The sequence below is a fragment of the Thermobia domestica genome, chromosome 8, assembly GCF_964235325.1.
Source record: "Thermobia domestica chromosome 8, izTheDome1.hap1.1, whole genome shotgun sequence".
NCBI classification, from domain to species: Eukaryota; Metazoa; Arthropoda; class Insecta; order Zygentoma; family Lepismatidae; genus Thermobia; species Thermobia domestica.
Window position 1 is genome coordinate 89652075 of NC_137461.1, and position 17895 is coordinate 89669969.

General features: G+C 34.6%; 1 protein-coding gene across 1 annotated transcript in view; it reads left to right on the forward strand.

The window, feature by feature from the left end:
* psidin (phagocyte signaling impaired) overlaps positions 1-17895 on the forward strand; it is an 89540-nt gene that overhangs the window by 28084 nt on the left and 43561 nt on the right. The window contains exons 4-8 of the mRNA XM_081768727.1: positions 5119-5312; positions 7331-7468; positions 8779-8936; positions 11978-12246; positions 17300-17469. Of these exons, the coding sequence (XP_081624853.1) occupies positions 5119-5312; positions 7331-7468; positions 8779-8936; positions 11978-12246; positions 17300-17469 (929 nt within the window). The remainder of the gene's footprint in view (positions 1-5118; positions 5313-7330; positions 7469-8778; positions 8937-11977; positions 12247-17299; positions 17470-17895) is intronic.

Sequence of the window (17895 nt, forward strand, 5' to 3'; positions counted from 1 at the left end):
ATTCTACTACTTTTGGAGCGATATGTAATAGAAATTCAACCCTTAGAGGTATTTTGTAAGGTAGAGTTGTCCGAAGATAACAGGAGTGCCACAGTCCATGTAATCTGAGTTGTTCGGTACGGATTTCAAGAGTAATAAAATGTATAAGGTAGTAATAGAATGTAATAGACTATTTAGGGAGCGGACATTTTTTTCAACCTGCAGGTATTTCATGACCAACTGCCACATTAACGATATAAAAGACCATAGTTTTATACTAAATATGCCTGCGATATAAGTGTATTTCATAATACATGCATTTTGACTTATATGCTGCAATGAAATTTAAGAATGAAAAAGTGGATCGCGGATCGTAATTTCACCACCAAAACCATTGTTGTACTTGACAACTCGTGCTCAAATTAGTGAACACTCAGCGTGAGTTGAATTAGGAATTACATGAGGAAGATAGTTGGATTGAAGCGCCCCTTGTCAGGACTAAGGTTATGTGAGACATGAACGTACAGTTTGAAATGGAATCGAATCACTGTAGTATGTTCACATTTCAAGACCCGGAAATTTCAAGACTCCCTCCTCTCCACCCGGAATCGAACACAGAATTCCATGCACCAAAGGCACGCGCAGCTGCTGGACCAGCAGGGAGGGCATCATATGCAAAAGAGGGAGTATATGAGATGAAAGGACGCACAAATGTAGAACATTTTCAAATTTCTAGAAAACTTTGATACTTTGTAATTACAAACCCATGACAGGATAAGTTAAATTTATATTAATTAGAAGAAAAGAATTGAAAAAAGAAATTCTATTTTTTTCCCCGTTTCGTGTATATACAATTGACATCGTAATTTTGAACGAGGGCAGGTATAATTACTCCACACCGCGCCTTGGGTCTCGCCCACGCTTCAGGTTTTTATTGTCGTTGTACGGTCACGAAAGGTTATTTTTGATAAACTTTCCTATCGTGAAATTGAACAATTTTGAGCCGTGAAAACCTGAGAAAGCCGTGAATTCGATTGATGGGAACCCTATGCCAACTAAGAACTGTTGTTTACTCCATTCCTTGACATCATTTGCGCCAACTTATACAGCTGAGTTCTTTTCCTTACTATGAAGTTCCGTTTATGTTTAGTAAAGAAATGAAGTATAGGATACAAATTGTGTACTTAAATTCTGTATTGTATACTTATTTTGTTTCATGTCTTTTTTAAACATCATATAGAAACAACACAAGTCAGTTTTGCCTGTATCCTCTCTAAAATAGATATTTTTGAGGCTTAAATACACTCAAAGGAGGTAGAAATGGAATAGCATAATAAATGAATTTATTATTTTTAAAAGATAGAAATATTTATTGTCGAAGTTAATTTAATGACACATAAAACATGCAATCTTAATGTTAAATTAGCCACCTTCAGCACCAGAATTTTTGAAACTGAAGAAATGTACTCATATGCAAAACTAAGAGTAATTCGAAGGAAACTGTCAAATGCCTTGAGTTTATCCCAGGACGAGTCCTTAATTGTTTACCACACGTGATTTCGATGTTACCTCTTGGCGGCATTGATTACACCCTTGACTTCGGGTATGTGACGAGCGCTTTTTTAACACGCCAGTAGCTGTGTTTGAGACGCCACATATGGCTTATACATAGCCATAATGATAATGTTACGTGTGAAAAAATTATTAGGCGACTCGAGAGTGGTCGGACCCAGTTGGAAGTGTCACGTGAACTCAGTGTTCTACAGAGTGTAATCTCAAGGATTTAGCAACGATTCCAACAGGGTGAAAACGTCGTAAGTTTGGCGGAGGCTCTCCATTGAGTATCTCTCCGCTAGAAGATCATTTATTACGCCTAACAACCAGACTCAATAGGCGTAGCAACGTCTCAGTTCTCAGTACTTATATTGCTGCTGTTACAAGAAACACAGTTTCAAGGTTGACAATATGCAGACGATTAGGTGACAGATACCTATGTACACTCATATCCAAAATGATTTGTCGCTATAAAATATAACTGTCTTCTTGTAAGAGTGTAATTTGATAATGATTTTGCAGGGTACTTTTAATACATATACTATGTGTATAATCGGGAAATGTATATTTCTGGTAAATTTCATAGGAAAAGAATTATAAATACGAAAATTAGAATGAGTAAAACAAAATGTTGCTAAATGGACAAGAAAGTTTTATTTTAGTTTCATTATTCTTATTTACTGCACTTTTGACATGAAAATTGCCACATACATGTCTTTGCCGATTATACACTTACTAACATTGTAAGAAATACCGGGCGAATTCGTTATCAAATTATATTCCTGCAACAACATATTTATAGACATGCGACAAAAATTTTGGACATGAGCGCCTGGACCAAGTGACAAGCAAAATATATTCCATAATTCCACTGCAAGGAAGATTTCGTTTTAATTGTGTAGAGAACATCACGCGTGGTACCAGGAGCAATGGAGTCGTATGAATCCGGGTTTAGTCTCACTAGTGATTCTCGACATGTATTCATCTGGAGAAGCATAGAACACGGTTCCTTCCGTCTAACATTACTAAACTGTCGTTACAGGGGTGGAAGAATTATGGGGTGGGATGATTTCATCCTAGCATCTCGCACTTCCCTGCATGCCTTCTCACGGGGTGCCAATACATGTGTATGGTATCAGGGTTCCACGGGGTGCCAATATCCAGGATCAGTAGGTTCTTCTGTTTCAGGTTGCAGTGGGCTTTGATGTAATTCTCATGGATGATGATGCATGTCCACATCGTGTTGGCATTGCTGATGAGTGCCTCAAGACTGAGGACAAACTATTTGATTACCCAAGTCGATTATAATATGCGTGGGAGGTGTTTGGTAGGATAATTAGACGTCGTCACGTTCTCTATGATCCTTTTCCAAGCTCAGGGAGGCACTGGATCGAGAATGGCAAGCTATACCATAGCCACTTGTGCTGCATATCTCGCAGTGAGGAGATTACGCACACTACTGATTTCTCTCTACGTAACGTTTTTTGTGGAATACCTCATGGGCACATTTTCTGATCTCACGCTCCTATGCATTTTCGTTTCTGTTGTTCATTATGTTCGTTTTGTAATGCCCACTTTTTGCATATGCTCAATCACGTGTCGTCATCCTCGTATTACACAAACACATGACACGATACAGAGGGATTATCATTAGACTACAGATTGCTGGAAAGATGCATGACGCAGGAAAGCCATAGAAGGAATGAAAGGTGAAAATGGTATATGACATCAGGAATGATGGAACACAATGTATTATAAACAGAATTAAATATATCATTTTATGTACACTTTCGTTTATTATTCGTGGTACATCAAATGTTGACTTCAGTCAGTTCGCATCTTCAGCTGTACACAGACTATTAGATAACGTACTTGGCATAGTAATATTCATATTAACATAATATACACTCTGAGGCCAATTCATCAGCCATAGCTCTGCTTCCACAAAAGACCGTTTTCCTAGCATATAACATTACGCATAATTAATATTAATAGTAGTACTTTATAACGCAATTCAATATTTTATATATATGTATTTAAGATATATTTAAGTATTTCATATTTCTGTTTCGTCGTACACTATTTCACTGGAATATCATTAGTCAGCCGTACAGAATGTGATTACAAATATGGTTAAAAGCTTATTAAAGTACACACCATTTGTCTGGACATATAAATGCAGAATAGTTATAACGAGTGTTGCTTTTAATATATTAAACTATCGTATCCTGGTGTGTTTATTATAGATCTATCGGGAGAAAGAATATAGATTCAGTCGCAGAATGACAATGGATTTTGGTATATAATAATTAGTACATTACGTTTACGATTACATTTCCCATTCAGAAAACCAATAATTATACTTGTAATGTTTCACCAAATTATGATATAGTAAAATTACATGATCTTGACTACTTAATTCACATCGAGTAATGATAACTTGCATATTACTTCTTTGTAGATATTACATATCGAAACTTTTTTTTTAAAAAAAATCTAAAATCGTCATATATTGTGTCGAAAAAAAATGGAGATAGCTGTAAATTCAGAGTTGTTAGACCCTACACTGTGTTGCAGATTCAGGATGTCTCTTTTCTAACTAAACAGTAAATTATTGTTAACAAATGAACGAGTGAAATAACAACAACAAATAATAATAATAGAATTATTACCAGCAAACACAGAAAATAAGAACTAACAAAATATAACATTGAAAGAAACTGTAATGGAGACAAACGGGTCCATTACATATCACAGTATTGCGAGCGGTGATGATATTTAATGAAAAAAGCAAAAAGGCTAATATTCACCGCAAAAGATATATAGTAGAATTTTCTTCTACATATTCATTTTTCTACAAGGAAGGGTCCATTACACTTTGCTTAGTGCTTTCAGGCTGTTACAATCAGGAATCCCACCTACTATCAATATATGGCTGGTTGTCCGTTTTCTCTATGTGGTACATTTTGCAAAGCATTTCGTCCTTACTTTTGCACATGAGTGTAATTTACGGTAAACATAATTTTAAATTTAACGTCTACCGTCTTACGCACCCACGACGAGACGTAACAAGGGATAGTGAATTTTGGCAATAACAGCAGCTGTAGTTACTTATAAATATTTTCATTTGTGTAGAGTATAGATAGATGAATACGGGCAAGAAGCGCTATCACTATGTTATATGAACTCGCAGAAGGAATTGAAGTTATAAACGGTTTATTGAGATGATTGTCTTTTGTTGTAGTAATTAGTTGAAATGGTGTGGAATATCTCAGTACCGCAAGAAAGTTTACAAAAAATTCTATTTCACGTTTTTACGTTTTAGCAATGGAGTATTTTTAGTCTTTGAAGCCACTAGCGGACATAAAATTATTATGCTTGAGATTTTAATTTCCATAATATAATTTACTTAACTTTACATCTCACAGACTAATAAAATTGGATTCCCATCGGTTTATTGAAACCCGTAGCAGGAGACTCCAGTATTTTATGACGTGTTTATCTGCATTTGAGTTGTTACATACCTAAATTATTGTAGAGGATATATTTAAGGTAATTTGTGCAATATTTTTCTGCTCGTTTCAGCTGAGAAAATATGTGAGATATATGAGGCAGCCACAAAGAAAGATCCAACCAATGAAGAGTTGCTCACACATCTTTTTATGGCCTATGTGCGGGTGGGAGAATATAAAAAACAGCAGCAGACGGCTCTTTCTTTGTACAAACTCAAACCAAAGAACCCATATTACTTTTGGGCAGTAATGAGTGTTGTTATGCAGGTAAGCACGTAACATTTTCTGAATAAAATTCTATTCAAATTTTGTGTATTATTGCACTTAACTTTAAAAGAAAATTGGTCGTCAGTCAATGATAAAAAAGTTTTATTCTGTTAGACATACAGGAAAAGATTACTTCTTCCGAGTAAAATCTGTCCATAAACTATTTTTGAAAATGATTAACTCAGAGTAATATGCGTTGAATTTTATAACAGCGCGACTGCTACACATTAACTGATCAAATTATCTGATGTTCTTAAATTCTTGAGGTTTAAGGTTTACTTTCTGAGTTTATGCTTGACCCATTTCGACAAGATACATACATTACAAAGAACTGTATGCTATTTCGTACAAAAACATTCCAGAACCTTTCACAAAGTCCATTTATTCTAGCTTCTTACTTTATGTGTGTCCTATGTGCATGTATCTACACAGGATTGCAATATGCTGACAAGATATGCTATCTACTTCCTCTAGAACTACAAACTATCGTAACTGACTTTCACACGGATCGGATATCTTACAACCATTGATAGCTAATTCATATAAACGGCTTACATTCACATTATCTCTTATTTGTGCATATCAACATGTCGCTTTCCTGCCTATTCTCAAGATATGTGCCAAATTTCATAACATTTTAGCCAACTCTTAACTACTTACAACACTAAGGAATTTAAGTACGTATGTTTACAGTATTTCTGTTATGTATTTCGCATGTCTGCTTCGCTTCGTCATGAAGGAAAACTAGAATGTACAAATTTTGAAATACATGTTAACTTGATGTTCTGTCTTGTGGGTGTAATCGTAGGATTGGAGAGAGGGATAAATCAATTCAGTGAAGCAAAGAAGTTGATATATTATGATTGCATCCTTTGAACCCAAAGTGCTGTAGCAATTCATTAATTGTTACTCGTCATCTCAATGCAGATATTGTTACTCCCCATCTCAATGCAGATATTATAATAACTATATTATAGTTACTCTGCATAGCTGATTTTCCGTCAAAATATTAATTAAAAAAAAAAATCTACGCTGCGGTCTGAGAACAGATATTACATGAATCTAAAACTAAAAATGAACGAAAGAATGTAATGATTTCAGCTACATGGTAGTGTTTAATGTTAGAAGAGAATTGTCATGACTGAGCTTTGTGGCTAAACGGATAACATTTACTTTTCGTGCAGGAGATCCTGGTCTCCTACGTTGACACGTTAGGATTCCACTTAAACCTCAGGGCCATGTCGGATATATCTTCTATGCTGAAAAAGTACATACACAGATTGTTGTTTCCTATCGGATTTCAAGATACATCTGTATCAGGAAATCTTACGACGCCTTCACCAAAGGATGATCTGTTTCCTGGTCCGCCTGGCTGTTGCCCACACCTAAATTTCTAGTTCAGAAGGCTGGCACGCAGTTTAGACATGTCCATTTGCAATCACTTCTCTTCACAGACTTTCTACAGTCCACTGTTCCTTTTGTAATTGTAGTCAAATCGAAACTTCTATCTAGAAAGAAGAGAGGGAGCCGCGTTATCATGGATATCAATCTCTTCCTTGGCTTGAGGACCTATTCAGTCTTAGATTTGATACCGAAGAAATCACGAGAAAGGAGTTCCTCACTAATTTACTAGTTGTAAATTTCAAGGGTAGGATAAGTGGTTCGCTAGGAGATAAAACTTTAGTGGGGCCAACTTTGGGCCAATTCTTCGTAGTTTAAATTTGTCTTGTGCTGTGTATGGATTACAAAATTCTTTGTAAAATTTACTTCTGTGGAAAAATGTATGATGGTGTACGACGCTTGCCGTGAAAATTGCAAGACATACAGAAGTGAATTTGTACGTACGTTTAGTTATGTATCCTACAGGATAGATTGTAAAGAAATGTTAAAGTTAGTCATAGCATTTAATTAAGGAAAACGTACAGACGGTTTCTATACATTTATTGTGAACGAAGAATAATTTGTCGATAGGATGTGTTTGTAATTAATCCTCAAATTTAGTTTTTTATAATTTCTAGGCTTATGGGGCAGAGGAAAAGTTGGCACGGACGGTTGTCTTACCGCTGGCTGAAAGGATGATAGAGAAATTTGTTTCCGACGATAAAATTGAAGCTGAGCAGGAAGTGCAGCTATATTTGATGGTGCTAGAGATGCAGGTAAGAATTGCTTTATATACGTCGTACGAAACCTGTGTTATTCTGAATTAGTGAACAATTTAACATATCTGTTGCCTTAGACAGCTTCAGTCGTTTGGCTGATTTTCGATATTCATTAACTTGTTACAGATAACTCATTGAGTATTAAAAATAGTAGTAGTTGTTTTTAAGAAAGAAAGTAAAACAGACATAAGAGTAGGAATCGGTGATTTTGTTTCTGAGAATTGTACCGTTAACTTCATGTTTTGATTTCTTAAATTTTTTAAAATTAGGTCTGCATAAAGTAGAAGTAGAGCAATCAGGTTGTCTGCCATAGGGAAATGGTAATGAAAGTTCCAAAAAGTCAACAATTAAAAAAATTTGGTGATGAAAGTCTTCAGATACGAACGAGCGAGCAAGAGAGAGATGCATTTTTAGGTAGACATAGAACGTAAGATTGTTGACTTCTGATTCCAGTGTGCATATCGTGTATCTAGTCTAGTTTCATTGAGAATCTTAATACAGGTAATGATGAGATGAAACTGTATGCACATTCGTGCTAATTAAATCTTGTGCCTATATTGTAGTTTATGAATTTTCGCATTTATTACATTTTTACTCCCACGTTAGGCTAAAGTTGAGTAATTAATAAGTAGATATGATACAGAGCATTTCTTGTGTGAAAATGCTCCCAAAAAATAATAAAACTATAAGCAGAAAGTAAAATTAAGCTCGATTGAGTGAATCTTGGCAACCGTGCTTTCGCGGGATTTTCGTAGTAGCGAAGGGAAGTTCAGAATTTCCATTAAAGGAGTTTAGTTGGGAAGAGAGTGAAATGTTGTTTTCTGGTTTAAAGCTAGTGTCCAGAATATATGCCAAACAGGTCATCTAAATGAATTTTTCACTCAGAACAGTCACGTCGATTTGCGGATAGTGGAGCGAAAATTAATTGCGGGACTAACTCCTTATCAAACATGAAAAAAGATTTGGTTCGTAAAATAAATACAGAGAGAGAGACTGAGACTGACTGACTGAGAATGTGTGTTTGTTTTTGTTTATTTGTGTGTGTGTGTGTGTTTGTTTGTTTGTTTGTTTGTTTGTTTGTTTGTTTGTTTGTTTTAGTGAGTGAATGAGAAAAAGAGAGTGTAATCGGATATCTCATATTAATTTTACTTACAGAATTGAATATAAAAAGTTTCTTACAAGCCTCTCCTCTGTCAAAAAAAAAAAAAAAAAAAAAAAAAAGTATTAATAATAATATTGCGAGTATTATATCGTTAATTTATATGTGGTAGTTTGAATCGAAATACGTTATATTTTCTTTCGTTTAGGGTAAATATGAAGAAGCCTTGGAAGTGTTGGATGGTCCATTAGGAGAGAAATTGATGTCTTGTGTAAATTTTATTCCATCTAAAAAAGGAAGTTTGTTGATGAAACTGAATAGGTGGCGAGAAACTAACTTGTTATTTAAAAAAATGCTCAGGGAAGAGTAAGTATAAGATGTTTTTCTATGTATTGCTTTGCTTTTACAGTAATTTTCTTAATTTTATTTCGTTATAAAATGGTATTATACTGTATACTGTTGGTCTGAAAATATTGTTTGGTCTTGATGTGCGATTTTTTAAAATTATTTATTGTTTAAAATTTATTTACAGTCTGTTCTAGATATATTATATCTAAGTAAATCAGGATGAATAATCAGTTCGCTGATCTTAATTGATGTATGCAATGCAATAACAATGGACATTGTGAAGACATGAGTGCAAATTAAAATAAAAGGCAATGCTTGTGGTGTCATCATTGTGGTAATACTTAATATGAGAAGTCCTTGTTGTCAGTGTATTTAGCGTAATTAGCTTGTAGATGATACATGTTAATCTAATTGTTTTACGGTTTGTTTTCCTCAACTCATAACATTACGTAATATTATAATACGCACTGACCCTTGCGCTGCTTTCACTATTCGGTTAGCGTTACGTGTTAAAATGCGCAGTGGCATTGGTGGCTTTATTCTTGTTTGTGCAAGTTAAATTGTTGTGTGTGTTCAATATATTATTTAAAGTTGTTTGAACAATTTGTGTAGGTCACTTGATAGTAGAGTTGCACACAGATAGCGTATTATGCCTTGCTATATTTCTTACTTTGCACAATTATGATCCAATTACGTAAAAAATGTCATTGAGGTATGAATTGCAAGTACTAATAGGTTTTTATAAACCCCGTCTTTAACAAACTTAACATAGCAATATCAGTTAAGGGTATTCCACAGTTGGATGTGTGGATTAGCTTACAGCAGCAGTCTTGAAATTATCAATAACGATATTACTTGTGATCTTTACTGCCATTTTATGGAATGGGTTCTCTTTGGTGGCCATCATCATGCCCATGAATTTTGTTTCGGGGTTTTTCAGTTTTTCTCTCTTAATTTCAACAACTCGTTCACCATTTAATTACATTCGTCATATGCCTCGTTGTTGGTTAAATATTTCGCTTCATTTCATTTCAAGGCGACTTAAGAATTGTCGCGAAGGTTTTCATGAGTAAATGGAAGGTACTTCGACATAAGACCAGAATCGATTCAAGTATATTGTTTGTCATCAAGCAGAATTGCTCAATACAAGAACGCGAAACCTTGAAATAAAATAAAATAAAATAAATAAATAAATAAATAACAAGAAAGTTAGTAAACCTAAAAGTGGATCAAATGATTGCGATCTTGGCCAATAATTAGTTTTTGGATCAGGGGCCACGAAATTTTTGAACGGCCCCTAATTGAGTATTCTTATTTTCTACGTAACAAGCACATCATACTGAGTTAACTGATAGTTTGGGTTTGGCTACACTATATGTAGTTCTCCAGATATAAGGCCTACAAGAAAATTTTTGTTTAAAATATATTGGATCTTTCGATCCAAAAATGCTAGAACATTTTAAAATATATTGGATATTTTGATCCAAAAGTGCTAGAATAAATTTAAAAAAATGTGCTATCTATGCATAACAAGAAAAAGAAAGACAGTACGCAGTATTATTGACTGGATACACACACACATTTTCCCTTCAAAATATGTAGAATAGTATATATGCTGTTTAGCCAAATACAGAATCCTCACAAAAACGTAAATATAAAGTTTGTAGTAACACAATTTTTTGCAAAACCAGTATTGTGTAGATATTATCAGGTTGTCTAAAAAGTATTTAGCCTTTGGAGGTCAAAATTGAGGATACATTTATTGTGATTTGAAAATATGGAACTGCACCAGTTTGCTCGACGATCTTCTGTCTTTTTCCATCAGTATCATAATCCCATGACTATAGAACTTCTGTCGTTTGTTCAAAAAATGTGACACATGGTTTTCACGGGTCTCTTGAAACTAACTCAATGCTATTCAGGGTGTTCTGCATATATCGAAACAAAAGATCGACTGAGAGTGCCAGGTCCAGGTTATACGGCGGATGCATTAAAACCTCACAGCAAAGTTCTCTCAATTTCTGACTTATCGTTAAAGATGCACGCGGTCTGACGTTATCAGCGTGGTATACGGCACCCTTTCTGTTGACCAGGATCGCCCGTTTCTTCTCTTGTTAGACGCACGTACACTAATTGTCGACAGTACAGGTCCGAGTCTATCGCTTTGCCCGGAGGCAGCAGCTCGTGATGCACGATCCCCTTCCTATCTCGCCAAATGCACAGCATAATCTTCTTGGGTGTCAGTGTGGAGTTTGTCACAGACTGTGGAGCGTTTTCGTGCTTCAACTACGACCTCTTTAGCACATTGTTGTTGATCCATTTTTTGTCACTCTTGATCATCCGCTTCAGAAATGACTCAGGTTTATTTCGGTAGAAATTGGCAGACGTAGAAATTCGGTTGAGTAAAAGTTTTTAAGTCAGATCATGTGGCACCCAAACGTCGAGCATCTTTTAATAGCCATCTTTCTCCAAATGGTTTAACATTGTTTGGTGATGAATGATTGTCATTGACAATGTAATGAATGCGTATATGCCGGTCTAAATAGTCTTTTGCCAGAATTTTATCCACTTTCGTTATGATTGGTCTCTCACTGCGAGGAACATTTTGGACATTGAAATTTCCAGAACAAAAGCTACTGAACAATCTTTTGGCAGTTGCTTTTGATAACGTATCTTGCCCACAGCACAAATTTCTCCATGGACCTAAGCAGCATTTTCGCCTTTATCGAAATAAAATGTAGCGCAGGTTTCCTGAAAGTTCATTTATCTTTACGGTGCAATACTTTAGGTCTGATTATAAAAATTCAACTTTTTGGACGTGCTAGATTCAACTATCAGCTGTCAGATGGCGTTATGCTTAACCGGTTGCAACTCAAACACTGAGATTTAGAACACTAACACCATTTCGTGCGCAAAAGGCTCAATACTTTTGAAAGGACCTAATACTGAACAAGGATAGTAATTTCTAAACGTACAAGAAGCTGTCTGATGGTTGTTTATGTATTTTTGAAATTAATGTAATGTTTTATTGTTTTAAAAAATGTATTTTTTTTTGTTAGTCTTGACAGGTGGTCGTATTATCTGGATTATTTCACGTCAGTATTTAAACTCTACGATTGTGATTATGTTGAAGAGAAAGGTACGTCCATAAACGATGAAGATAAGTGGCAGCGAGTGGACTATACGCCACAAATGGCTAAAGAATTCCTTGATTTGCTCACGTCGGAAAATCGGACCTCTTCGCGACTGTTGCGTGGCCCGTTTATTGCTCAGTTGGAATTGTATAGAAGATTGCACGAAAGGAAGGAGAAACCTGAGGAAATTGCAGGTATTGATTTTAAATGAATAATCTCAATACAGCATGTGGCATGTAATAGTTTGAAAGTAATCCGATCATCATCTGTATTGTTACACGTGTAGCATTTATTACATTAACATATACAGAGCGTTCATTTATTATGTAGCCAAAATCCACTGGTGAAATCCTCACCTTTAAAAAAAAAAAAAAAAAAAAAAAAAAAAAAACATATGGACATAGGGCGAAAACCGCGTTGTTTCAAAGTTACACGATGCCGAAAAAGAGGAAAGTGTAATTTTGAGGCTGCCTAGTTCGAAAACTGTAAGACATATTAAAAACGATTAAAGAAATATCAGAGGACCTAGTACACTCTCTATCTAAATATCCATGTTTCAGAGTTAGGTCGTACCGGCGCAACGAATTTTCTAGAGGGAGCTGGGGTATCAAAACCCTGATTTAAGCACGTATAGGGAAAAAGTAAATATGTTTTGATAGAAAATGTCTAATTATCGGTTTATTAAGCTGTTATGTGGTGTACATGAGTATTATTATATGTAAATTTTACATTATCACTAATTTTAATATCTGCAATTATGCAACCACACATAGCCCAGTTTAACATAAAATAAAATTGGTTGATAACACTTGCAAACCAAGTTCTAATAGTTAATATCATTTCACAACGGGGATCTAAGCAGGATAAGCGTCATACGAACAAAAATGATAAACAAAATTGCAGAGATACAGGAATCCGAAATGTGATAACGAATATCAGGGCAAAGGATTCGGAAAAACTATTTACCAAAGAGCGGCTATAGCATGGTACATTCACTGACATCTTACTCTTTCTATCCAATAGTAGATATGGTAGATATTGCGAGTAAATGATGATGAAAGAAATGATAGAATGAAAAGTTGGAGGAAACGGAAGATCTCGAGTAAATTCATTAACACAATGTCGTCCACCATGAATTTACGTACTATAACGTATTAAAAGAGTATACATATTTGTTCTGCGTACTAAGGTGAACAAGAATCCAGATAACAATAATAATTATAAGAGATGCTCGATGTATCATTCATCATCAACACAAATTTAATGAAATGGTAGATATGTATCTTATGTATAGTCGTGCATATGGGAACCCACATGAAGAATAACTACTTTATCATGAATATTTTGCAAATCATGTTCTTCCCAACCGTAGTACTTTCGCTGCTTTCGATACAGCATGTGCATGCTAGATATGATTCAGTTGGGCGCCCTCGGACAGTCTTGACTCCTGATCGAAAAGAGAATTCTTCACATAATTAAAGATCATTGTACCAGTACGAAAACGATAGCAACGCTAGGTGTTTCACACGGAAGCGTGTGGAAAGTGTTTCGCGAACAACAACTCTGTCCCTTCCACTTGCAACATGTGCAAAGAATAGAAGAAATAAACTTTTGTCCGCGAAGACACCTTTGCGAGTGGTATCTTAATTGGTGTGTAGAAGACTATCTATTTCCTTCATTAATCATATTTATTGATGAGTTCACGCGAGATGGTGTTGTGAACACCCACAACGAACACCAGTTGGCAGAAGAAAACCCTAACGCAAATTTACCTACCCTACACCAACATCAATTCTCGATTAATGTCTGGACAGACATATTGGGAACGCACTTCTAGGGCCATACATTTTATCACAACGTCTCACAGGTGCAACATACCTGCAATTTCTTCCTCCATGTTAATTATTGTTTAAATAATAATTATTTTTCTGACCAGAATATGCATTTCTTTATTAAAAATATTTTTGTAACAGTTTCCATAACGTAACGTTATCTTCCTCAGACGTTAATATGTATGTTCATATTAATGTAGGTAATAGAGATATCATAATATTAAATTGTTCTATTATGATATCTTTATTACCTACATTAATATGAACATACATATTAACGTCTGAGGAAGATAACCTTACGTTATGGAAACTGTTACAAAATAATTTATTTTTAATAAAGAAATGCATATTCTGGTCAGAAAAATAATTATTATTTAAACTGCAGTTTCTTCAATGAAATCTTCCGGAATGGCTAGAAAATGTTCCTTTCTCGAGAAAATCTCAACTTTCGTTTATACACGATGGTGCTCCACCACATTTTCAGCGAGATGTTAAGTATTTCTTGATCAGTACTTCCGAAGACGGATGAATAGGGCGAGGAAGACCCATACAGTGGCCTCCTCGCACTCCTGACCTAAATCTTATGGATTTTGATTTGTGGGACATCTCAAAAGTTGACTGTACAAAACACAAATAAACGAAATACATGAATTGGAGCAAAGAATTCGTGATAAATTTGCAAAGATACGTAATATACCTATGCGTTCCAATAGTGTACGTGAATCACTGCCAACTCGTGCAGAGTATTGCATTGAAGTGACGGATGACACATCGAGCATCTCTTATAATTATTATTATCTGGATTCTTTTTCAGCGTAGTAGTTCAAAACAAATATGTACAATCTTTTAATACGTTATAGTACGTAAATTTGTGGTGGACGACATCGTGTTAATGGATTTACTCGAGATCTCCCGTTTCCTCCAACTTTTCATTCTATCATTTCTTTCATAATCATTTACTCGCAATATCTACCATATCTACTATTGGATAGAAAAAGGGAGATATCAGTGAATGTACGATGCTATACCCACTCTTCGGTAAATAGTTTTTTCTAACCCTTTGTCCTGATGTTCGTTTTCACAGTATTTCTGATTTCTGTATCTCTGCAATATTTGTTTATCATTTTTGTTTGTATGACACTTATCTTGCGTAGATTACCGTTATGAAATGATATTAACTGTTAGAACTTGGTTTGCAAGTGTTATCAAGCACTTTTCTTTGTTAAACTGGGCTGTGTGTGATTGCATAATTCCAAATATTAAAATTAGTGATAATGTGAAATTTACAAATGATAATACTAATGTACACGACATAACAGTTTAATAAACCGATAATTAGACATTTTCTATCAAAGCATATTTACTTTTTCCGTATACGTGCTTAAATCAGGGTTCTGATACCCCAGCTCCTCTATAAAATTCGTTGCGCCGGTACGACCTAACTTGGAAACATGGATATTTAGATAGAGAGTATACTAGTTCCTCTGATATTTTTTTAACTGCCTTTAATATGTCTTATAGTTTTCGAGCTAGGCAGCCTCAGTTACACTTTCCTCTTTTTCGGCATCGCATAACTTTGAAACAACGCGGTTTTCGCCCTATGTCCGTATTTTTTTTATTTTTATTTTATTTTATTTATTTATTTTTTTTTGTTTGTTTGTTTAGGTGAGAGGATTTCACCAGTGGGTTTTGGCTACATAATAAATGAATACCCTGTATGTAAGCATCTTTCCTTGATCGAAGTATCATAACATATAGCCTTTGGTTCGGAATTCAAATTGCATCTCGTTTCAAAATGGTCTCCTACTTAGTCAACCCGAATTCAAACGAATTAAAAAAAGAAATAACCTGGTTTAATAGTCGTCACTTTTCGATATCGCTTGCCTCGATTACAATATGGTTTGAGACAATAAATTACGTTGAACAACTTGAAATCGCGATGACTCTGAACCAGTGAAAAATTACAGAGGCAGCACACCTGAAAACCTCCCTCAACAAAATTTAAAAGGCAAATATGCAGATTTACTTCACTCCACATTCTCTCATTCGTGCAATTTAACCTGATCAGTGAATGCAGGAAAATAGCAATTAAACAATTAAGTTAATGACAGTATCACGTGGCATCTACATCCTGCACTCAATATACAAGAAATCGGCACATTCAAATTTAACTAAAAATTAATATATTGAATGACTTTTTTTTTAACGGTATACAGGTTATAACTGCATTAGAGGAAATTGAAGAAAATAATTTGAATAAAAATTCAGAAGATAAAAATGAACCATGTTTAAGTGGTTATCCAGAATACATATTTAGAAAATGACATAAGGAAGCCCAATCATTCCTGTCGTTTCTAAACTAGAACATGAAGAATGAAAATGCTATTTCCCATTTTTTTTCCTAAATGTAGTATGTATTAGGAAATACTATAAAACCTATTTTGAAATAACACAATAACGAAACAAGGATTAAGTAATAAATACAGGATTCGAAAGAAAGTGAAAACAATTTTGGGCTTCTCAAAACAGCATAATCGTAACTTCTTTTTCCGAAAGGTATTCTTTCATATATTTAAGATTGCAAATCAAAGCATTTTTGAATCTTTGTACATATACATTACATATTAATCTAATAAGGATAAAAGGGGTGGGATGAAATTATCTGAGAGCAACAAAAATAATTTTAAGCAAGAATGACAAAAGAACTTCTATAATTCCTTAAAAAGTTCTTGCACATTCAAAATTTGTCATACCGTAGAATGCAACATTTTCCATAAAATAATTGAAGGGTTAGATGCAAGAACCAGGTATGTCCACTTTTAGAAATTTTCCCGGAGCTGCCTGCTTCTTGCTCTAACTTCACGATGAACCTGTATGTAGGTACCTCCTTTTACATTATTACACTGAATATAATCACCAGATCTACATAATTCTTGCACACAATGTAGAGTGATTTTTTTTTCGACTGGAACATATGAAAATCTCCAATTCGCAAAAAAATGGACGTACCTGGTTCTTGCATCCAACCCTTAAGTTTTTCATTTACAGTGATTTGATAACCGTACTCTTTCAAACAACACGCTCACTTTTGAAATACTTGAATTATTTTAGTGTACAAAAATATAGATATAAGAGTTTCTTTAACAAAATAGCACTTCAGCATATAGAAACATTACTTTTCCTAGCAAAATCTCTGAAGAAGATCGTAGATACCATGACAATCGAAATCTCAGTTCAGTATTTTCTACGAATCTAAATGAGTTGTCCAATTTTCAGCAAATTTATGCTTGTAGAATATTATCCTGCCGAATTGTAAATATTGGTTATGGACTATTTTAAGTTTAGAAATATCCTTAAGCAACTTACTTGCATTCTGTTTCTCGTTGGTCTTAATCTATTTGTATAACTGTTGTAGGTGATATAGTGGATCTTCTAATTATGTACTTCAAGGAATTCGCAGAGAAACCATGCTGCTTCTCAGACCTTAAACTCTTCCTTCAACTTCTTCCCGAGAATAGAACAAACGAGTTCTTAGAACGAGCGACAGATATTGTTGCTCTTGAGGATGGACAATACCCAGAATCTGTAAGTATTGTGTCTTTGCCCTATTAACAGATCAATAAACAGTGTATTTAGATATGTAAAAACATACTTGGATACTATGAGGATACAAAGTAAAATAAGGAGTTAAAATTTGAAAACTGGTTGTTTTCATGAAACACTACTTTCGCCATCCTGTAAAATGCGATATATTACATTGTACTTGTTTATACAAATTCCAAACTTCAAACAACGTGAAGGGTACAGGGCTGTTGGTTGTATGTCGCCAAGTAGACTTCAGTTTGCATTAACAGTTGTTGGCTATTATTGTAGAATAACGAAAAAAAATTCCAAAGAAAAATGTTCCACTCATGTTACCTTTTGTATTTAACGTTGTGTGGAAGGTATGTAATAACAAGTTAACGTCAAATATATTTATTTCATAACATTGGAGATAATGGAAATGTGTAA